This window comes from Ipomoea nil, unplaced genomic scaffold (assembly GCF_001879475.1).
Source record: "Ipomoea nil cultivar Tokyo-kokei standard unplaced genomic scaffold, Asagao_1.1 scaffold2957, whole genome shotgun sequence".
Taxonomy (NCBI): domain Eukaryota; kingdom Viridiplantae; phylum Streptophyta; class Magnoliopsida; order Solanales; family Convolvulaceae; genus Ipomoea; species Ipomoea nil.
Window position 1 is genome coordinate 3,942,501 of NW_017619385.1, and position 18,454 is coordinate 3,960,954.

Here is an 18,454-nt window from a genome sequence, read left to right on the forward strand (position 1 = left end):
TATAATAAGAAGAATTTTATGATACACTCTGGAAATTATGAAATTTCCTACCACCTGAAAGTGATCTTAAATTAAGTCGATAGCCTTGTTCCGACCACTTTTTGGTATCCGAAAAAACCTTTGTTGCTATTTCTGACCACTTTTTACTTTCGACTTGATTTAAGATCACTTTCAGGTGGTTGGAAATTCTATAATTTTCAGTAGTGATATATTATAAATGTTTTGTAAGAAAATTATAAATGATAAGAATCAAAATTATTGAAAGTTTGTAAGGATGTATTCAGTTTAGAATTTCAATGACTTTTGTATACTTTTTAAAATAAAAAATTGATAAAAGTCTATGAATGTTTTTTATATAAACTTAGAGTCTTATAAAGTTTTAAAAAGTTTTGAACGACTCTATGAAAGTCGATCAAAGTTTATTAAAATTTATCATTTTAAAAGTCTTTCAAACTCTACAAAAGTCATGATTGAATACACCCCCTTAATTCAATTTATACTACCAACACAATTTTAGTTTCAATTAAGGATTATCATTGGCTCGATCTTATTAAATTTTAGAGTTATGTTTAAACTTAAAAAAAAATCATGTGATAATTAAAGTTGTAGTATAATTTTTTTTATTAGATTTAAGTGTAATATGTTACAAAATATTTGAATAATGGACATTATTACTCTTTAATATCATTGATTAGCCATTAGTGTATTGCTTTGTAACTGTTATTCCTTTGTATTATATAAAGTTAATTCTCAATAATAAGATGACTTTTCGAGTCTTCATCTTCTATCTACTTCCTTACTATATTGTTATTGTTCCTGCAAATTCATCTACCAGTTAGGAGTTAATGGGCATCAACATCTTAACACGTTATCGGCATGCTCAATATACCCGGTGAACGGTAATCCTATACGTTACGTTTTTTTGCCTAAAATCACATATTCTATGTTTTTTTGCATCTGCCTATGTATGATTTTTAAGATATATTTATCTTTTACTGGTAGTACTCATATATGTGAATTTTGGGCATATGATTATCGTTTTACTGGATAGTACACATGCATAAATAGTATTCTTTTGATACTGTGATCGTATCTGATATATATATATATATATATATATATATATATATATATATATATATATATGCAATTCCAGTATAATATTGCATTTCATTTACATCAAAATGTGTATCTTATCTAAACTTGTCTTCCAACAAAAAAGTAGAAGGGAGAAGTTTTTTAAACATACTGTGTTGTTTACTGTTTTTTTCAAAACCAAAAGCAACAAATTTTCTCAGATTTGTCTTTAAAAAAATGAAGTTAACATTTTTCTACAGCATAGTTTAGAAACAACCGTTTGTTTTGCATATTTTGAAATACAGAGAGTTGGTTTACATACTGTTTTTATTTTTTTTCTTTCCCTTGAATCTTTGAACCGATTAAAATAAAATAAAATAAAATAATAATAATAATAATAATAATAATAATAATAATAATAATAATAATACAAATCGAATCGCGAGTTCCATTATTAACTTGGCCAATGGGGGCTGATCAATACACTAACGCAATTCTCATAGCAGATGAAATAGAACTAGAGCGAGTGAGGGTGAAGAAATGGTTCCTAACTCGGACGAGCTGGGTCAAGAAGGAAAAGGAGTTGAACAAAGGGAGCGTGCATTGCACTTACGCTGAGCAGCAATGGGTAGTGTCAACATGCAAATTATGCCGTGGAAACGTGTTCACCATGCTTGGTGAACACGGTCCCAAACTGCATCATTTTTACCGAGAAAAAAAATTAGTTAATGTGCTGTTAACGACGTATTGCATTCTATGTTCAGAATATGAATTTACATTTATTAAATTATGAATTTTCTGTTATGAGATTATGAATTTACAGTTATGTAATTAAGAATTTTCTGTACATTCATAATCTCATAACAGAAAATTCATAATTTCATAACAAAAAATTCATAATCTCATAAAAGAAAAACATTTACTAAATTATGAATTTCCTGTTATGAGATTATGAATTTACAGTTATGTAATTATGAATTTTCTGTACATTCATAATCTCATAACAGAAAATTCATAATTTCATAATAGAAAATTCATAATCTCATAAAAGAAAATTCATAATTTCATAACTGCACATTCATAAATCCATGCCTGCACATTCATAATTTATGAGTGTTGAAGAAACTTGCACGAAGAGGAAGTGAAACCGCAAAATGTGAATATGAAGAAGAAAAGTCGCACTATTAAAAAAATAAATAAGTAAATAAAATAAAAAAGAAAGATTGGTGGAAAATAACGGGTTTGGGACCGTGTTCACCATGGATGGTGAACACGGTTCCATGACATAACGATTGGTGTCAACAAGGGTGGAGATTCATTCAACAATTTGGAGGACTTTGTGATGCACTTGTTTGAAGAGGCTTCAAAAAATGTAAATACCATGCCCAATAGGCAATAATATAATGTATAAGTTCGAATTTGAAAAAGTTAATAAAAAAATGTTTTAAAATTTTAAAAAGTGCTAGTGTCATTTAAGTATGGTTGAAAATAATGTTTTTCTTTTTTAAAAAAGTGAATTTAAAATGATGTTAAATGTTTCCGATGAAATGCTATGCTTATAGCAAATTTAGACAACAAACAAACACTAAGGGGTGTTTGGTTAATAGTATCCCACATAATCTTAGGAATATAAATATGGTAATATTCTCTTGTTTGATTCAATGAAATATGAGATTACTATAGGAATTTTGATATTCCCATATTTTGTTTTTAGTTCATTCAAGGTTGAAAATTATGCCATTTTCGACCACTTGAAAGTGATTTTAAATCAAGTCGAAAGTCTTGTTCCGACCACTTTTGATATCCGGAAAAATTTTTGTTGCTATTACCGACCACTTTTTGCTTTCGACTTGATTTAAGATCACTTTCAGGTGGTCAAAAATTCCATAATTTCCAGCAGTGATTTTTTGGTAGCTTTCATGGGAATCACATTCCCTCACATTCTTATATTATGTGAGATTCTCGAGAATGTTACATTATCTCAAAATATCCCTTGAACTAAAAATCTATGTAGTATTATAGAGTATCGAATTACAGGGAAGTAAGAGCATCGAACACTAACTACTAGCCTATTTATAATAAGTTAATGGTAATGTAACAAGTAAAATTGAATTAAAAGGAAGTAAACAATTTACTATCATAAGTGAGGCAAATAAATCGAAAGATGCAAAGTGAGTGAGAATGTGAGATCTTTGGGTCAAGTGTTTAATTACCTAAGTGAAAGTCTCAACAAGTGTGGAGAGTTGCAAACCAAGAGGGAGGGAAGTACTTTCATAATCCTAACCAAGTCAAAGATAGTGCAATATATTCACTCCCATACGATGATCAAACAAGCAATGTAAAAACAAGCCACCAAATAATTAAATCCCTTAACATCTATATTATCATTTCCGAAGGTACAAGAATTAAGTGTAACTATGAGTGCCCCAAGTTCCATCAAGGCACAATTTTAGTAAAGATGTAATTTGAACTCTTAACCACAAACTACTTCAACAATATGAATCACAAATTATAACACAAGATTATTAATATAAATAAATAAATAAATAAATAAATAAACCAAAACAAAACCAAATAAACATTTCATTACGAATTGAAGGACTAGACCACAAAGGTTCATTAACACTATATACCGAAAAATTCCAAAGTGTTCTTAGCCACCAATAGTTAACAATGTCTCAAATACACAAATTATGAAAGAAAATACAATGAACAAAAAATGTAAAGAAAAAGGCAAGAGATTCTACCAAAAGGAGGTCTCCTTCCAAACTTCTCCTTAACCTTTGGTGTAGCTTGAATCTTACTTCATCTTATTGACTTGATGAAATTCCTCTTCTCTAGCCTTTGGTGTAGCTTGAATCTTACTTCATCTTATTGACTTGATGAGATTCCTCTTCTCTAGCCTTTGGTGTAGTTTGAATCTTACTCCATCTTCTTGACTTGATGAGATTCCTGATCTTCTCTAGCCTTTAATTTGGTGTAGCTTGAACCTTACTTGATCTTCTTGACTTGATGAGATTCCTTTTCTCGAAAAATGTTGGCCCTTACTTTTCACCTTTAGACAATGTAGAACTCCAATATCTCTAGCTCACTCTCTAGCCTCAACCAATTAAGTATTGTCATGCCAAGGTTGGGTTTTGAGAAGAAACAAAAGCTTTTATAGTAGGAACAAAGGAGGGAAAAAAATGATAATGTGTAGCTGTAAAATCGTTTGTATAGAAAATTTTGTCACGCTAAAGTTCTATATCACCGCATCAAGTCGTTGAAGCAACAAGGTTCATGAGACGGTTTAATTTATTCCTTATTAGTATTACATTTCTAGTATAAATATTACTTTTTATCTTGATCCGACCCGTCTTATTCGTGAGGCGATTTCACATCAATTTTTCTCACTTTATAAAACCTTTATTTGCAAGTCCACAACTCACATGCCAAAAAGAGTATCTAGAACAATCAAGATTCTTTGCCTACACCTGTATATTTACATTTTTATTTTCTTTTGATTTATTAAGCCAGATGCCAAAAAGAAGAAACATCCTTGGACTTGCGAGGAAACACTCTTTTGGTTTTCTTAATCAAATAAAAACTTTAGAATATTCCAAGAGCAAAACCCATATGGACAAATAATTAATAATTAATATATACATTAGAATTATATTACTTGCTTTTAATTTCAAACACAAAAATAAACAATACAATTGACTGTATTAACCAGCTTGGTTGGCGTGAGTGGCCGTGCACTATTGTCCCTTATGAGAGGTCGGGAGTTCGAACCCCCTCTCGTATGAAAAAATCAATCTGGCCCGCACTTTGCCACTTAACTAATTGAGTTGCTCCGAGGATATCTCATGGTCTAACAAAATAATAAAAAACTAAATTGGTGAGACATCAATAAAGATACAGAATTCATAATTTCATATAATATATATATATAAGTTAATTATTAACCCTTTGTTTTAGTTAATCTGTCTCTTTTATTTTTTGGGTGTAGTCCATGATTTTCACCGTTGAGCATAGTGACTAATCTCATCGCTTAATTGTAAGCACCTCTATTGAATGGGACAGTTGACCAAGAGATTTAAGGTTGCTTCATACCCAAAGCCAAGGATCGAAGCCTTGAACTTTAGTTATATTATCTTAAATTCATACTGAATAATGATGTTTTAAAGTTTTTAAAGAAAAATTTTAAGATGTTTTAAAGCTTTATTATATAGATTGTGAAGTTTAGATGTACAGTCATAAGAAGTCACTATCAAACTTTTGTGAATTTCTTTTTAGAATTTTTTTTCTTTTTTTTTTTTTTTTTTTTGAGAATAAAAGCTTAATGCATTAGATCAAAACCAAGAATGTTCACAAGAAACTGAAGGGGTGTGGTGTACCACTCCCCGCAACTTGACAAAGAAACGACCTCCCTAGCAAGAGCATGGGCACGATTCGCAAACCGTCTAGAAAAATAGAAGATTACATCTGTAATCTGAGATGCAATCTCCTTTACATCATCTACTACTAAATCAAACGAGAAATTATATGTATTTAAAGTTAAAGCATGAAAAACAAGCTGGGAATCGGTTTCCACATCAATATCATTAGTATTGTTATTAGTATTTAAAATATGCCAAAAATCTTAATTGTTGGTTTGAATGCCAAAAATCTTAATTGTTGGTTTGAATGCCAAAAATCTTACATCAGTAAATTAAGTTATCCAACAAAATTGGTCAAAATATTTAGACTTGATAATTTAATTTATTATACAATTTTCATTGCACTTTTTCCGCCTACTTTAAGTGGTCGGAAATGTTTTATCAACATTGAAAAATTAAATAAGAGCATTTTTAATATTGATCAACTTTTATTTCAAATATCATTCGATCACCATTAAAAGTATCGATATGCTTTAATTTCGAGATGTTCTCCAAACCAAAACTTATATAATAAAACATTCAAAGATGAGGGACGAATTGAAACTCATACATACCATCCAAATTAAGGTAGGTTGTCAAGTTTTTAACTTTTTATCAATTCTCTTGCTAACTTTATTCTAGATTATTCTTAATGAGGAAATGTTTGAGAAAATTACACTTTTGGTCCTGTGACTATTGTGGTCTTGTTAATTTTAGTACTCGACTTTAAAAACTAACAATTTAGTCCTGTAACTATGCAATTTTTAACACATTTGGTCCTGTCGGCCAAATCACCGGCCAAATGCTACCGGAAAAACGTAAATGTTTTAAAATTGTTTATTCATGAGGGCAAAACAGTCATTTCAAACCACTTTCTTCTTCTTCCTTGTCCTTGCTGGCCGGAATCGGAGGAATTGATACGATTTTTTATTTTCGCCGTCAAAATGTTGCCGTCCTTCTCTCCTTTTTGGTTTTCTATCTTCACCATATATATAAGTAGTAAAAAAAATATCAATTTTTAAAATTTTAAATGGTTGTTACAATTTTTGAACCACACATGAATTTATGCTTTTGACCATTTTCAATGGCAACCAGAGACAGAGTTCTCTCAGGCGCATACAACACAAAGACACAGGGATCCGAAAGTAATACCAATTCGATCAGAGGAGCAAACCGGTCAGAGGAAATCGGAAAACGATCATATTTGCGACAAGCTAAGAACATATCCAAACTCAGATTTGTGGTTCAAAGATTTATGGCCTGAGAGTCCGGGAGAGTGTGTATATAGGATAGGCCTCCTCTTTGCAAGGATTTAGTCAAATGCCATGGAAGCTTACGTGTGATTTCTTGTCTCCTGTACAAGATTATCTCCGTCGTGACCATGGAAGATTAGCTCGTACAGTGTGTATATAGGATTATCTCGCACCACTGGCGGCCCTATACAGAATCGTCGCAAATTGTTGGACCATTGCGACGTTGTTCTCCGTCCGACGACGATTGACTTCCCCAGAATGGTTATCCGATGATTTCCTTTTTTTTAAAAAAAATGTAAAATGACCGTTTTGCCCCATGACTAAACAATTTTAAGACATTTATGTTTTTCCGGTAACATTTGCCCTGTAATTTGGCCGGAAGGACCAAATGTGTTAAAAATTACATAGTTACGGGACTAAATTGTTAGTTTTTAAAGTCAAGTACTGAAATTAACAAGACCACAATAGTCACAGGACCAAAAGTGTAATTTTTCTCGGAAATGTTTGTAACATTAATAAATTGTGTATTCAAAAAAAAAAAAAAAAAAAAACATTATGAAATTGTTTTTCTCCGTTTTCTAGCCGCCAATCGCATTATGTCCCTTCTTTTAGAGTGATTCTCATGTGAAATAATACCGTGACAAGTCGAATCAAGATGAAAATGTAATATTTATATTAAAAAATTTAATACTAATCAAAAATAAATTAAAATGTAAAAGTATTATATTTTCTTTTAAAAAGTTTACAATTTCTCTTATGAGTAATAAACACTTTATTACTAATTAGTATTACATTTTCATCTTAATCCGATCAGTCTCAACAAAGAACTGTGATACGGAATTACACAAATTTTTAACTTTTTTTTTATTGGTTTTTGCCTTCTACCTGCGTAAACATTTTGCTGGTAAAATTTCTCTCCATTTCTATTCGTAGCCATGGAATAACGATTTTGCCCCTAAAATATAAAATCCGGAAATATTTTACCGTCAATTTGGCTAGAAGGACCAAAACTTATAAAAATAATTAACAAAGTTAGGCACCAAAATTGAAAAAAAATTAAAGTTGTGCACCAAAAGTGATAAGAACTCAAAAGTCGTGAGACCAAATGAAATTAATTCGAATATAAATTATGTTTATAAGTCAAAACACATAACAGTTGTAGAAGGAAAATTTGTGAATACAATACAGAGTCATCAAATCATAATCTGTTAATATTGTGTGACTGCAGTATTTGAAAATAACTTGTGAATACAAAACAAGATAATCAATTACATATATATGTTAATATTGTATGTTTGTAGTTTATAAATTGTGAATTTTTAAAATGTAAATTGTGAACATTTAAACCTGAATTCACCTTGCAAGGTGGACCCGGATACACGGAATAATTTGCCCCAAAGAAACATGTGGGCTTACTAAAAAAAGAGTAAATTAAGAGTAAATACTCAATATAGTCCTCGACTATAGTGGTTTTACTCATTTTAGTCCTAAATGACTTTTTGTGCTCAATTTAGTCTTCGACTTTGATGGTTTTACACAATTTAGTCCTTTGTGCTCAATTTGGTTCACGGAATGTCAGATTACCGGTGGGAATGTTAGATTGCTGGAAATGTTAGATTCCTGTGTTTGGTTAAAATTGGGGTATGTAATATAATCATGTTTGGTTTAGGGTTATCTTTTATACACACTATAATATCCTTAACATATTTTTATATATTTTAATAAATTTAAAAATTAAAATAAAGAAATAAGATAACGGCATCATATGTAATTACACGATTTTAAAATATTAACTAAAATCTTGAACTTGAGAAACAAAATTATTTTATATGCTAACATAACATAATAAAAATAAAAAATATATATAATTACAAAAATAATTATATATATATATATATATATATATAAACTAACATAACCAAGGTTATCTTACATTACCTAAGATTTTGAAGGGAATCACATTCCCTTCAAAATTCTATGTGGAGGGAATGTGACATTCCCTGGGAATGTTAGATTCCCTAAGATAATATGAACCAAACACCGGAATGTGAGCTTTGGAATGTCACATTCCCTTGGTTATGTTATATAACCTGAACCAAACGCCCCCTTAATGGTAATTTCTCATCTTTCATCCTATTTGGGATGATTCCTTCTCATCTTCTTTCTCTTATTAAGCTCCACGCAAAAATAGAGATCTTCATCCCTAAATCAATTTCAACCCTAAATAAATAAATATTTGCCTATAGTTTTTTTTTTTTAAAATAGCTTTTTTAGTTGGATTTGGGTGCACAGACATTAGAGAAGCAGTAGAGAAGTAGCAGAGAAGTAGTAGTAATGAACAATTACCATTAAGACCCTATTTCTAACCATTAACTAACATAATTTTTAACAAAGAACTAAATTGTGGAAAATCATCAAAGTCGATGACTAAATTGAGCATAAAAAGTCATTTAGAACTAAATTGAGTAAAATCACTATAGTCAAGGACTATATTGGGTATTAACTCTTTGGTTTTGGTAATGACAGAAATCTGCCAGCCAAATTTGAACAAGCTGTAGAAAGTATATTAGACGCCATAAACTCCGATAGATCCATTATATCTCTTCATTCCTGCACTCCAGATATCATATTATATTTCCATCATCAAAAGCAATCTTGATATGATATGATGCAGAAAATGGCAGCTTCTTGGCTTAACTGGAACATGGAATCCTACCCAGACTACCAAGATTTCTTCCTTCTTCCCTTCCTGCTTCTCTACTTCCCCACCCTACGTTTCATTCTCGACACTTCAATCTTCGAGGTATATTACCCACGCTCTTATACCAGTTGTTAGTTTAAGCACTTACCACTACGTCAAAAGTTATAGCTAGCTAGTAGCGAATTGAATGCACAATGTTAGACTTAGCCCTTTCGTCTCCGTCCAACAATCCCTTAACATCTAGTGCTGGATTTGGCCTTTCACCAGCCTCTGTCCAACAACCACCACAATTGCAAGGGATAAGGTGCTGGACTTGACTCATCAAGTTTCTGTCCAACAACACTGGAAATTATTGAATTTTCGACCACCTGAAAGTGATTCTAAATCAAGTCGAAAGTCTTGTTCCGACCACTTTTGGTATCCGGAAAAACCCTTGTTGGTATCCGGATATCAAAAGTGGTCGGAACAAGGCTTTCCACTTTATTTAAGATCACTTTCAGGTGGTCGGAAATTTCAGAATTTCCAGTAGTGCAATTTCCTAGCTATCTGGTGTTGGATTGGGCCATTCACCTGATTCCGCCCAACATTTACAAACTCTTTCAGAATATTTATATGTATATGATGTTGATAAGTGTACTAGTGTTGCAGAAAATGGGGAGAAGGATGATATTAGGGGCGAAACATGGCAATATGGAAATCAAGAAAGGCCCTAAGAGGAAGAAGATCGACAAGTTCAAAGAGTCTGCCTGGAAGTTCCTCCATTACTTTTCTTCAGAACTTTTTGCACTTTATGTTTGCTATGATGAACCATGGCTCACCAACGCAAAATACTTTTGGATGGGGCCCGGTGAGGGTGACCACCTTTGGCCAGATCACAAATACAAGTAAGCTTAACCTTTGTCTCGATCTTCTCAGTTAGTTAACTCATTCTTTTGGTGCAATATATATATATATATATATATATATGATGTGCAGGTTAAAGATGAAGGGATATTATATGTATGCTGGAGGGTTCTATATTTACTCCATTTTTGCATTGGTGTTTTGGGAAACAAGACGTTCTGATTTCGCAGCATCTATGGCTCATCACATAACAACAGCCTTCCTCATTCTCTCTTCTTATATTTTCAGGTATGTATATATACTGTATAGTACCTATTAAACTTATATATCTAACTAAAAAATAATGTGTGGTTTTGTGCAGGATTGGGAGGGTTGGTTCAATGGTTCTACTACTTCATGAAGGGTGTGATGTGTTTATGGAATTTGCAAAGATGTCTAGATACAGTGGCTTTTATGGCTTGTCCGACCTTTCTTTTCTTGGTTTTGTGCTATCATGGCTCATTGGCCGTCTAATCCTTTATCCCTTCTGGGTCCTCAAGAGCACAAGGTCTGTACATTCTCACCTCCCATGCTAATTCACTTAATTACAGTGTTGTAAAAATCCACCTAGGCACTGACTAGGCACTAGACACCCTTAGGCCGAGGCAATTTTAGCCTTAAGCGGCTTTTAATCAGTCGAGTCAGCTAACATTTGTGAGATTATAGTCTAACTTACAGTCCTGAATGGGAAAAAGTGGAGACGATATACTCAAATAACTTGACCATTTAGGTGACGCCTAGGCTAGGCGCACCTGAATGTCCCTAACCCCAACATTGCTTAATTACAAAGTAATATTTATGATAGTTGAAATTGAGCAGATGCTTCAATTTGCCCGTCATATTGAATTTATAATATATATATATATATATATATATATATATATATATATATATAGTGAAAGGTTCCCGTGCAGTTGAATGCTTCCCGTGCGGTTGTGCGGTTATTAATGTGCGTGAGATTTGTAGTGAGTGTTGTGTCTAATGTGCCTGAGATTTGTACTTAATGTGCGTGAATGTATAAAATGCAGCAGAAAATATGGTTATTAGCTTCTTCCCCATCCCCAGCACTGCTTCCCAAAGTGAATAGTGTGTTGCTCTGCTTTACTGATGTTTGCAATGAAATAAAAGCTTCCCAAAGTAAATGCACAAATTCTATCCTTATCAATGGTCTATGCAGACCGATCTTGGTGCGAGAATCTGGAACTTCTGTTGTTTGCTTCAATTCCATCATGTCAGATTTGTTTATTTATTTATTTATTAATTGATTTATTCTGCTATGGTGAAGGTGAGTATGGAGGACATAGAAAAACTAGTGGAAAGAAACAGAGAATTTTGATCTACTGGTGATTGGTCTGCAAGAGGTTCCTCGGATTAATGTTTCCAGATTGTTGAAAATTCTCTTATTACTCATGCACATTAAGCACAAATCTCACGCATATTAAGCACAATACCCTGACACATTAAGTACAAAACTCACGCATGTTACCATATTAACATGACGCACATTAAATACAAATCTCAAGCATATTGAGCATAACACTCACGCACATTAAGTATAAACCTCACGCACATTAATCCACCGCACAACCGCACGGGAAGCAACAAATGCATCCCTTCCCTATATATATATATATATATATATATATATATATATATATATATATATATATATATATATATATATATAGTTTTTCTAAGACAATGTTCAATGTTTTCTTAAAGATGTCTTCCGTTAATGTTTTTCTTTTCATTAACAATTAAGACTTCAAAACATTACAGCTACGATGTACTTTTCATCTTGGACATGGATAAGCATCGCACAGTTGTATACTACTTTCTGTGCAATGCTCTGCTGTTTGGCCTCATGCTTCTTAACATATACTGGTCGAAGTTGATCCTCCGAGTGCTCATTGGAAAAATCCGGAATGGTGAGATCAACGACGTTCGATCAGGTAAGAATACCCTGTTAATATGACCAGCACTTTGCCCTTTAATTGAGTCAGGCTAGTGCGAACAATTAAGGTCTATTCTAGACAACTCATGGTCTAACAAAAACAAAATCATATATTGTCTGGTTGCAGATTCTGAAAGCAATGATGAACACAACGACTGAAGATCAACAATGGCCTGGGATTGAAGAGAGGGAGTGTTGCAAAAAGATTTGAATTATATTTTGTTCTGTGAATGTTTAACATTCATCTTTAGATAAACATATAAAGATTACTTTGAAATGAGTCCATAAAGCTCTTCACTTGGCATTGTGGGTGGACTGAGGGAAACTTGACAAGATAAACAGTTCCCAGCAAGCAAACCAGATTAAAAAGAAGATAGTTTAGCAATCACTAACAAATGAAGCAGAGTACATTTCTAAGTACAAACATCAAAACCATAAAATTTCAAAACATAGATGATGTTAGCTCGCGAACTTCGGTCACAGCCTGATCATAATCTCCTTTCAATTTTTCTTGATCCTCCGGGCTGAGTTCTCCCTTAGCAGGCTTGGTTAACACCAATACGCAGCATGTTGGCCTTTTTGTAGCTCCTGCATTTGCAAGATCCTGAAACAAATTTTTTGGCAATTAGTATATGATATCTTCTTAAATAACAACAGAAACCAGAGCTCCCTATTTGTTATTGATATGAACTAGAGTGATGTGTGCAAGTTGCAAGAACAGAAGCTTCATCAAAAGCCAGTGTTGTAAAAATCGACCTAGGCGGCCGCCTAGGCGCCCCTAGGCCGAGGGGATTTCAGCCCTAGGTGCCTTCTAGTCGGCCGACTAGACGCCTGACTCGGCCAACTCAGCACCTAACTCAGCCGAGTCAATCAAGGAACTTTTTAACGCATCCTATATCATCATATGATAAGTTATGACAGCTAGGAGGAAGCCATAAGGTCCCTGCTGTTTTACCCTATGCAGGTGATGCGTGTCTATGCAACTCTAACAATCCAAAATGCCTTGGGAAATTTCCTGTTAAAAGTTAACCACCACGTGATATGTTCAATTTTTTGAAATGCTACAACACTCTTCAAAAACCATAATTCAAGTAATCACACAAATAGCGCTCGTAGTTAAACAATTTTACAAGTTCTCAAATCGTCTCTAGTACTACCATCAAATGCTCACATATACCACTAAAACTGGAATCATTGAAGTTAATGGCTTGCATTGGCCAGTAAAGGAACCAAAGACAATCACAATAGAAAGAGTATTAGATAAAGATGGGGTAAATCAGGCTTACTTCTTTTGACGAAACATAAACATATGGTATATCAGATTCTTCACATAGGATAGGAACATGGGTGATCACATCAATTGGAGATATGTTCCCAGCAATCACACAAAACCTGCAATCACAACGTTATAAAATTTAAAAATTTCAGTTTACAATATAAATAGCAGCACCCAGGATGTAGACTTTAATTGCAAGCTATTTAACTCTTATTAATACAGATACATGCTTTACTAATCACAAGCCAGAGAAAGTGTAAACTACCCCACTGAAATCCAGTTTTGTTTATCTTATTCATTAAACAGGTCCACAAGATAACGGATTTGGTTCCAACAATACTCATAGCAAAAGCAATAGCTTAAGATTAAGTTCATATATCTAATTGTTGTTGCAAACACAAAAATCAAATAAATAAATAAATCATTCATCAGCACAATCAAATTAAAATGAAAGTAAATAAATGAAAGGAATGAGGTTGAGCTAACCCTTTGTGGCCACGACGAATGCTTTTGACCACCTCCTTCACACCTCTCTTCAAGCACTTGAGCTCCGCAGCTAATATCCAACGTTGGAGAAAAAAATTAAATTGTGCCCCAAACAAAAAGAGTAAATTTGCATATACAGAGTCGGACTATGCATAAAGATGAATACAGATAGACGGTCACACCTCGTCGGACGAGTTTGAAAGTGCGCTTGCTGAGCTTTTTACCGGCTAAGGGTTTTGCAATAGGGGCGAGGGCCAAGACCTTCTTCTTCTCCCTCTCCTTTTGCGCAGTTTTCTCTGTTTCGCTGTCGCTTCCCATCTCTTTCTCTCTCTCTCTCTCTCTCTCTCTCTCTCTCTCTCTCTCTCTCTCTCTCTCTCTCTCTGTGGCAACGGAGCTAGGGTTTATGCGCGACCAGAGGTTCGATTTTTAGGGTTTAAGCCTTTAAGGTGGGTCGAAGATGGACCAAAATTGGGTCAATGTTTTGGAATCAGGTGAAAAGGCTTTATTGGCCCAGCAGTGATACCATGGCCCATGGGCAAACTATTGGAACGTTATGATGTGTAACTGTATGCACCATGCAAGGTGCACATAATTTTAATTCATAATTTTTATACGACTTAATACTCAAAATCGTTCTCGACTATAGTGGTTTTTCTCAATTTCGTCCTATACGACTTTAGTGACCTAATATCGTCCCAGACTTTTGTGTTTCGCTCAATTTAGTCCTCAATTTGTTATTTCGTCAAATTGGTGTTAAATAAAGGGACAATTCAGTAATGTCAATATTGATCTCTCTTTACTTTCAACTTGTAAAGTGCGAAATTCCTCTTTCTTGTACGAATTACACCCAGAATTACTCCCGGACCTGCAAATCAAATTTTATATTCGCAGTTTTAGGAGTAATTATGGGAGTAATTCATAAAAAAAAAAAAAGGATTTCGCAGTTCACATGTCTATGAGTAAAGAGATGCCAATATTAAAATTACTGAATTGTCTATTTATTTAACACCAACTAGACAAAATAACAAATGAGGGACTAAATTGAGCAAAAACACAAAAGTCTGGGACTAAATTGAGCGAAACACAAAAGTCTAGGATGATATTAGGTCATCAAAGTCGTTTAGGACGAAATTGAGAAAAATCACTATAGTCGAGGACGATTTTGGGTATTAGCTCATTTTTATACTATAGATTCATAATTTCTATATTATAAATTCATAATTTTTATACTATAGATTCATAATTTATATATTGTAGTTCATAAAATCTATATTATAGATTCATAATTTCTAAATCATAGATTCATAATTTAAATACAGTAGATTCATAATTTCTGTACAATAGATTCATAATTTCTATACTGCATATTCATAATATATGTACTGTAGATTCATAATTTCTAAACTGTATAGCTATTAAATTATGAACATAGAGTTTTGTAATTATGAATATAAAGTTAAAAAATTATGAATATATAGCTCTATAATTATGAACATATAGTTTAGTAATTATGAACATAGAACAGTGTGCACCAAGGTTGTACAACATAATTTGCACAAATTATTGTGTGGATTATGAATACAAAGTACATTTTTTATATACTAAAAGTATATAATTTGTGTACTAAATGTATATTATTTAATTTAATAATATATATATAATAATGTACTTTGTGTACACAAATAATTTATTTATGTACACAAATAATGTACTTTTATTATACTAAAAATTTACATTTTATTTATGGTCCACAGAGTTGAATAGACTATGGTCTATGTAATAATGTTTGTTATATCATGTACTGGGGTCTACCTTGCAATGTGGACCTGGGTTCAAAATACATAATTTACATATTAAATGTTTATAATTGTGAACGTTTAGTATGTAAATTGTGAACATTCAGCATGTAAAATTATAAACATTCATTATATAAATTGTGTATTTTTATATCCGAGTCCACAGAATAATTTACCTTTATTGGCTTGCGAAGTTATTCTCGAGTATGGACTAGGATTAACCTTGCAAGGTGGATCCTAGTCCTAAACGACGTATAAATTGTGTATGCTTTTTTTTTTTTTTTTTTTTTTACAACATAAATTGTGTATATTTACTATTAAAATTGTAAACTTCTAGAATATAAATTGTGTTTCTAAGTCAAAACACATAACATATGTAGAAGAGAATTTGTAAATACAATACAAGATGTGTGACTGCAGTATTTGAAAGGAACTTGTTAATACAAAACAAGATAATCAATTACATATGTGTTAACGTTATGTGTTCATAACATACAAAATTGTGAATTTTTAAAAGGTAAATTGTGAACATTTGAACCCAGATCTACATAATAATTTGCCCCATGGACCGGGGAACCCTGATCTTAAACAACGTATAAATTGTGTTATTTTAGTATTGAAATTGTAAACTTCTAGAATATAAATGGATTAATATTTGATGCACCGCCGAGGTATTGGGATTGTAAACTTCTAGAATATAAATGGATTAATATTTTATGCACCGCCGATGTATAGATGCTATACACCATTTGTGGTCCTTCGACTTTCCAATTTAACCATTCGTGATCCAAGTTAACCACCCATGGTCCTTCAACTTTCAATATTTAACCACTCGTGGTCCTCTTGAAAGGACTATAGTTGGTTAAATTTTGAAAGTTGGAGGACCATGAGTAGTTAACTTGGACCACGAATGGTTAAATTTGAAAGTCGAAGGACCACAAATGGTCAATTTGAAAGTTTAGGACTAAACGTGGCAAAACCACTATACTCGGAGGACCTCATATGGTAATAACTCAAAAGTCTTCATCTTCCATTTGTGAAAATCTTCTCCATGAAATTTTGTTGTCCAAAAACTTGGTGAAGACCCGGATGCCCTTAGAGTTCTACTACATGTACTTTATATATATTTTTTTGAAATGTACTTTATATTTTTATATGTACTACTACTCTTTGGTGTGTCAATTGATGATTAGTTATCTTTATGTTGTGGTCCCAATGAAAGTGTCAACATCAAAATTGTGTGTGAGAGAGAGTAAGGGGCATTTGGATGGAGGGAGGAAATTGCGTGTAAAAGGAATTGCAATTTCATGGAGGATGAATTACTAGGAATAAAGTCGAATTTTAATTTCAGTATTTGGTTTACATGAATAGAATTATGAAAATTTTAATTCCAATGTTTGGTATACATGAAAATTTAAAGGGAATATGTAGTATAAAGTCTAAAATGCTCATACTTATTATTATTACTAGTTTTTTTACGCGCTTTGCGCGAATGGGATAATGCCCAATGATTATTTTTAAATAAGTATTTCAAAGTATATCAACGCAATATTATATCGGGGATGTTCATGCATATGTAAATAAATATTGGATTTGTTTCTTTAAATCGGTAATTCAAAATATATAAATGTAATATAATATTTATTGAATTTTCTAATCGATATTTGGTAGTGGTAATTTTCCCCTACATGTTTCATGCATTGTGAGATGTGTGTCGTAGGTTATCATGTGAAAGTATTGAACAAAATATTAATATTTATTATATTTGTATAAAATACTTGGCAAATAAATATATATAATGTAGAGTAAATACCCAAAATGGTCCCTCAACTATAGCTAAATTCACAAATTGGTCATCGACTTTTAATTTTAACTAATTAAGTCCTTAACTTTGCAATTTTAACACGATTTGGTCCTTCGAACACTTCTGCATTAACGTCGGCGCCCGCGCCATCATCGACGATCTCCAGAAGAACCCACAGCTCTCACGGGAGCACATGAAGGCCTCCAGGATGACGCTGCACCGATTCGGAAACACGTTGTCTTCTTCACTCTGGTACGAACTCAACTACATTGAATCCAAAGAGAGGATGAAGAAAGGCGACAGGATTTGGTAGATTGCTTTCGGCGGTGGATTCAAATGTAACAGTGCGGTCTGAAAATGCAACCGGAACCTTAAAAAATCGACGATGGACCATGAAATTACAGATATATCCTCAAAAATCACAGTCAACAAACGGTCAAATATACGGAGGACCAAATTGTGTTAAAATTGCAAAGTTAAGGACATAATTGGTTAAAATTGAAAGTCAATGACCAATTTGTGAATTTAGCTATAGTCGAGGGACCATTTTGGGTATTTACTCTATAATGTATTTTGTATTATAACTTTGATATTTAATTACAAGATAATGTAAAAAGAAGACAATGGACAATGCAGTGAATATAATAAATTAATAAATTTGAAGGTGAATCTTTGAATTGTAGAAAATAAAGATAATATAACTAATGAAATTATATCTATTTTTAAATTTTTTATAATGAATAATTTTTTTTTTAAATAAAGGCATTATAGACATCTAATTCTAAATTAATTAAATGCATATGTATTATTTTTTGTTGTAGCTAC

At 32.5% G+C, this 18,454-nt stretch overlaps 3 protein-coding genes across 6 annotated transcripts in view; 2 read left to right on the forward strand and 1 right to left on the reverse strand.

Moving 5' to 3' along the window:
- Nucleotides 1-2,530, forward strand: part of LOC109162781 (UDP-glycosyltransferase 89B2-like) — an 18,002-nt gene extending 15,472 nt beyond the window's left edge. For both annotated transcript variants that reach the window (XR_002051157.1, XM_019311463.1), the window contains 2 exons: nt 1,639-1,716; nt 2,381-2,530. Coding sequence is in view for 1 of the 2 variants with exons in the window: in XM_019311463.1 (XP_019167008.1) it covers nt 1,639-1,695 (57 nt within the window). In the remaining variant the exon portion in view is untranslated. The remainder of the gene's footprint in view (nt 1-1,638; nt 1,717-2,380) is intronic.
- Nucleotides 1-12,571, forward strand: part of LOC109162785 (ASC1-like protein) — an 18,140-nt gene extending 5,569 nt beyond the window's left edge. Inside the window, exons 3-8 of one of the 2 annotated variants that reach the window (XM_019311468.1) lie at nt 9,378-9,533; nt 10,080-10,315; nt 10,407-10,562; nt 10,636-10,821; nt 12,093-12,265; nt 12,395-12,571. In XM_019311468.1, coding sequence (XP_019167013.1) covers nt 9,396-9,533; nt 10,080-10,315; nt 10,407-10,562; nt 10,636-10,821; nt 12,093-12,265; nt 12,395-12,426 — 921 coding nt within the window. In that variant the 5' untranslated portion in view covers nt 9,378-9,395 and the 3' untranslated portion in view covers nt 12,427-12,571. Of the gene's footprint in view, nt 1-9,377; nt 9,534-10,079; nt 10,316-10,406; nt 10,563-10,635; nt 10,903-12,092; nt 12,266-12,394 lie in introns of those variants that run through there. The other variant, XM_019311469.1, reaches the window with a different exon arrangement.
- A 38-nt stretch (nt 12,572-12,609) lies between these two features.
- LOC109162790 (H/ACA ribonucleoprotein complex subunit 2-like protein) lies at nt 12,610-14,499 on the reverse strand. 2 transcript variants are annotated; one of them, XM_019311473.1, is made up of 5 exons: nt 14,396-14,499; nt 14,212-14,351; nt 14,030-14,099; nt 13,554-13,659; nt 12,610-12,871 (listed from the first exon to the last, which is right to left on the reverse strand). In XM_019311473.1, the coding sequence occupies exons 2-5, from the start codon at nt 14,345-14,347 to the stop codon at nt 12,710-12,712; spliced, it is 474 nt and encodes a 157-aa protein (XP_019167018.1). In that variant the 5' UTR covers nt 14,348-14,351; nt 14,396-14,499; the 3' UTR covers nt 12,610-12,709. The 2 variants fall into 2 exon arrangements, with proteins under 2 accessions (XP_019167018.1, XP_019167017.1); XM_019311472.1 differs by having other exon boundaries at nt 14,212-14,496.
- Nucleotides 14,500-18,454: the final 3,955 nt, after the last annotated feature.

Bases quoted from the DNA above. Each gene is read 5' to 3' on its own strand.
- LOC109162790 (XM_019311473.1), bottom strand. From the start codon at position 14,347: ATGGGAAGCGACAGCGAAACAGAGAAAACTGCGCAAAAGGAGAGGGAG. The intron at 14,100-14,211 runs GTGTGACCGTCT...GTTGGATATTAG, and splicing joins TTTCAAACTCGTCCGACGAG to CTGCGGAGCTCAAGTGCTTG. The intron at 12,872-13,553 runs GTAAGCCTGATT...AATTTGTTTCAG, and splicing joins TTTATGTTTCGTCAAAAGAA to GATCTTGCAAATGCAGGAGC.